General features: G+C 41.6%; 1 protein-coding gene across 1 annotated transcript in view; it reads left to right on the top strand.

The window, feature by feature from the left end:
* Positions 1–1,500: 1,500 nt before the first annotated feature.
* The window catches only part of IL17RA (interleukin 17 receptor A), a gene marked incomplete at its 5' end in the record, with an annotated part of 19,028 nt that continues 16,957 nt past the window's right edge, over positions 1,501–3,571 (top strand). The window contains one exon of the mRNA XM_029084973.1: positions 1,501–1,569. Within this exon, the coding sequence (XP_028940806.1) occupies positions 1,501–1,569 (69 nt within the window). The remainder of the gene's footprint in view (positions 1,570–3,571) is intronic.

Raw genomic sequence — 3,571 nt, forward strand, 5'->3', positions numbered from 1 at the left:
GAATTGACTTAAGCCCGTGAGCAGCTGCTTTAGAAGCATTTGTGAAGCTGCTGACACATAGAGGAAAAAGTGCCAGCAACTGAAATCATGACAGTTGAAAACAATTTCCCTTTCTGTTGCTTACCCTGTTTTCAGAGGGTGATTCAGTAACCCTTCACATGAGTGACTGCAGCGTGGTTCAAAAGGCAAGCTGTTGCTGAGACCCACTTCCTTTTTCTAACCCACTACACTCACGCTGCTGTTGCTCAGCTTGGGAGTAGGTCAGAGTGAGCAACATCTGTTCCTTCAGCAAAGCTCTTCTGGGGTAGAGGCTGTTTTGGAGGTGAAGTGGCGGAGGGGAAAAGTGTCATATCGGTATCAGGTAGACACCTTTAAATTGCGCAAGTAAAACTAAATGCTCGTTAACAGCTCATCTGATTAAAATGCCAACAAATGCACTTAATGGGCTTTATTCACCACCACTCTTATCAAACCTGCTCAGCTGTAAGGCTGAATAGCACAGCTGCAAATCCAGTTCCTTCTAGTGGCTGCTGTTATTTGAATATATCATCTACAGGGAGGTGGGGTTCAGAGGTTTTTTTTTCTATGCACAAGGGAAAAATAACCCACAGCTTAAATACCCATCTGGTTGTTTACCACCTAGTGTTTAATCACTGGTTTCAGTCACTGGAACACGACATGCCTCGTGTCCTTGAGGAATGCAGTGTTTATAGCCCTGCCATCTTTAAGGGGCTGGATAGGTGTGCATGGTCTTTGAAATCCATCTTGGCAACTTGATTATTCACTAGAAGTCTCTGGAGAAGAATTGATGTAACATTTGTCGTGAAGGTGAATGATAGTGGTATGTGTGAGGAAGACTTTTCCTGGTCCTCCTTTACAAATGTGTTGGTTCTGCCTTTGCTGTTGACTGACTTCTCTCATGTGTCATCTTTTTGCTGCATAGGATGTTACCATAAACCATGGTCACATTTAGTACTGCTAAAATATTTATGGACTTCTTGGCACAAAAAGGATTAGTGATCAAAACTGTATGATAAAGAAAACTTCCAAACTGATTTTTTGTGAAGAAGCTTCAACTTTTGAGTTTAGATTTGGTTTTGCTGAGCATTTATATGAGGGCTAGAGAACAACTTAGAAACTATAGAGAAAAATGCTTAAAAACAAAACAATTTTGTAGAAGATAGTTGTTTCTTACCAGCCTGAAATCAATAATCTTTCAAGTGTTTTTCCTGTGACCTAGGAAAGGGAAACTGCAGTAAACTTCAAATTGCCCAAGCCTCAGAAGATATGTAGAATGGCTAATAGGTAAGAGGCAGATTTTGGGAAGCTGGAGTCCTTCCCATTCAGCAGCTGCTCTTTAAAGGAAAACTAGATGCTTGCCCAGCTCGCTGCAGTTTCTTGCTAGTTACTACAGCATCCTGCTGGGAAATCTTGGCCTCCTATTAATTTAATAGAATTGTTATGACATGGTGCTGCTAATCAGTTTCCTATTTTTTTGAGATTTATATGATTCTCCACAGCATATGGTCTGTTCTTTCTTGATGTCAAAAGCAAGAAAAATCTTGGGAAAAAGATTGAAAAAAAAAAAAAAAGCCAGTTGCTTAGCTTTCTGTGAAAATATGACAAGTAAATATGAAGAGCTGACTGTGCCTGTCCTCTTCTGCTGCTCATAGTTTCAGGCATCACCTCACAATTGTCTTGTTCTCATATTTATGCCTCCTGTGTCTGTAGCTTTGCTTGTTGGGCCTGATGAAAAGAGAACATAATCAGTTGAAGACCCTTCTTTGGTAATAACGTGCCTACCATGTTGTCTGGCTGTGGGCTCCATCTTCAGCTTTTCTGCTGAATTCTTAATTTTTGTTCCTTCTCCTCTCATTTGTCCTCTGTCTGTTGTGTGTGACCTGACATGAGTCTCAATTCTGTCAGTGCTTCTTGCGTGCTCCTAGCTTTATGTGGGTGAGCAGAAACAATCGTCACTGTCAATGTATTTCTATTGTATCATCTAAATTTGTGCTTGCTCAAGTAGGGGAAACTAGGTGAAGTACTTCTGCTGACCACAGCTTTGTTCACGCACTTGGAATGAGCCAATGCATCCAGATAAAGTTTTGGGTTGGTTGGACCTTTACCAGGGAAAACCAGGAGGTATTCTCCCTGGTGCTGAGGAGGTAGCCAGTGGAAATCTGGAAGCAGTTGACTTGTTTTACTGCAAAACTGACTTGTTTTTTCTTTAATTCCTTCCTGACTTTTGGATGTCATTCTCTAGAGTTACACTTCCTTGATATAAAAGTTTAGGTTGACTTGTTTTACTGCAAAACTGACTTGTCTTTTTCTTAAATCCCTTCCTGACTTTTGGATGTCATCCCCTAGAGTTACACTTCCTTGATATAAAAGTTTACCCTCAACTGTAGCCCAGTCCAGTTCACCTGGGCAATGTCCAAAAAGGAGATGAGGGTTTTCATGGTGACTTTTTTCTAGGCATCCTTTGGGGTTGTTATATCTCTATATTGTGTCTTTATCTTCTCCTTCTGTTATCTTTGCTTCCTTATGCCACTAGCGAGGACTTTTTGGCTGGCTGAATTGTTCCTCTGGACATTTGGGGATGTTAGGTCATCCCAGTAGTGCTGAAGGGAATGGACCAACAACTGAGTTGATGCAGGCTGCTGTTTGTTGGGAGAATCCTTCTTCCTCCCTTGTGGTAAATCTGCTAAATTTTTGACTAACTAGTGGCAGCTTAAAGCACTGCAACATGGTCAGCTACACATTAAAAAAAAAGATGTTACTGGCACAGCAGGTAAACTGGCTAGTGTGGGGTAGGAGAAAACAAACCCTTGAAAATCCTGAGTAGGGTTGGGGAGTGGTGATACACCAGAAAAACTGATGTGTGTCCCTGTAGAAACCCAGTGTTGAAAGGTAAGTGATATCTTAATTATCAAGTTTCAGCTCTGACTCCTCATCAACCAGCTGATGGTTCCTGATTAAGCTCTTGGGTTTTTAATGAATGTCAGAAAGGGCACAGCCTCATTGATGCTGGGAACATAATCTTGAACACTTTACCTGGGACAATAGACCTGAAGAAAGAGAGAATCCAAATACACCTTGAGTTGACCTTAACAACTTACAGAGAGGTTAAAAACTCCAATGCCTTGCACTGGAATGAATTATATTGTGGCAACAGCGTGACAATAATCCACCTTTATATGTCAAGGCATAGGGAATGAATGAGAGGAAACCTAGCCCTCATCTTGAGTTACTAAGTCAGTGAACACTACAGACTTAATTAGTGCTGGGATTTTGTGTCACATTAACCAAGCAAGCTTCCATGATTTTTCCTGGTGCCCATGGGGTTTTCCAGTGTAAAAAAAAAAACATACCTAGGGGAAACCAGACAGAGCCTACATAACTCCTAGTTGCTTCTTTATGCTCAGGACATCTTTATCCTGAATATGAAAGAATCCACAGAATCCCAGACTGGCGGGGGTTGGAAGGGACCTCAGGAGATCATCCAGTCCAACCCCCCTGCCAAAGCAGGGTCATCCAGAGCAAGTTACACAGGATCACATCCAGGCAGGAT

This window comes from Antrostomus carolinensis, unplaced genomic scaffold (assembly GCF_000700745.2).
Source record: "Antrostomus carolinensis isolate BGI_N321 unplaced genomic scaffold, ASM70074v2 scaffold9735, whole genome shotgun sequence".
Classification (NCBI taxonomy): Eukaryota; Metazoa; Chordata; class Aves; order Caprimulgiformes; family Caprimulgidae; genus Antrostomus; species Antrostomus carolinensis.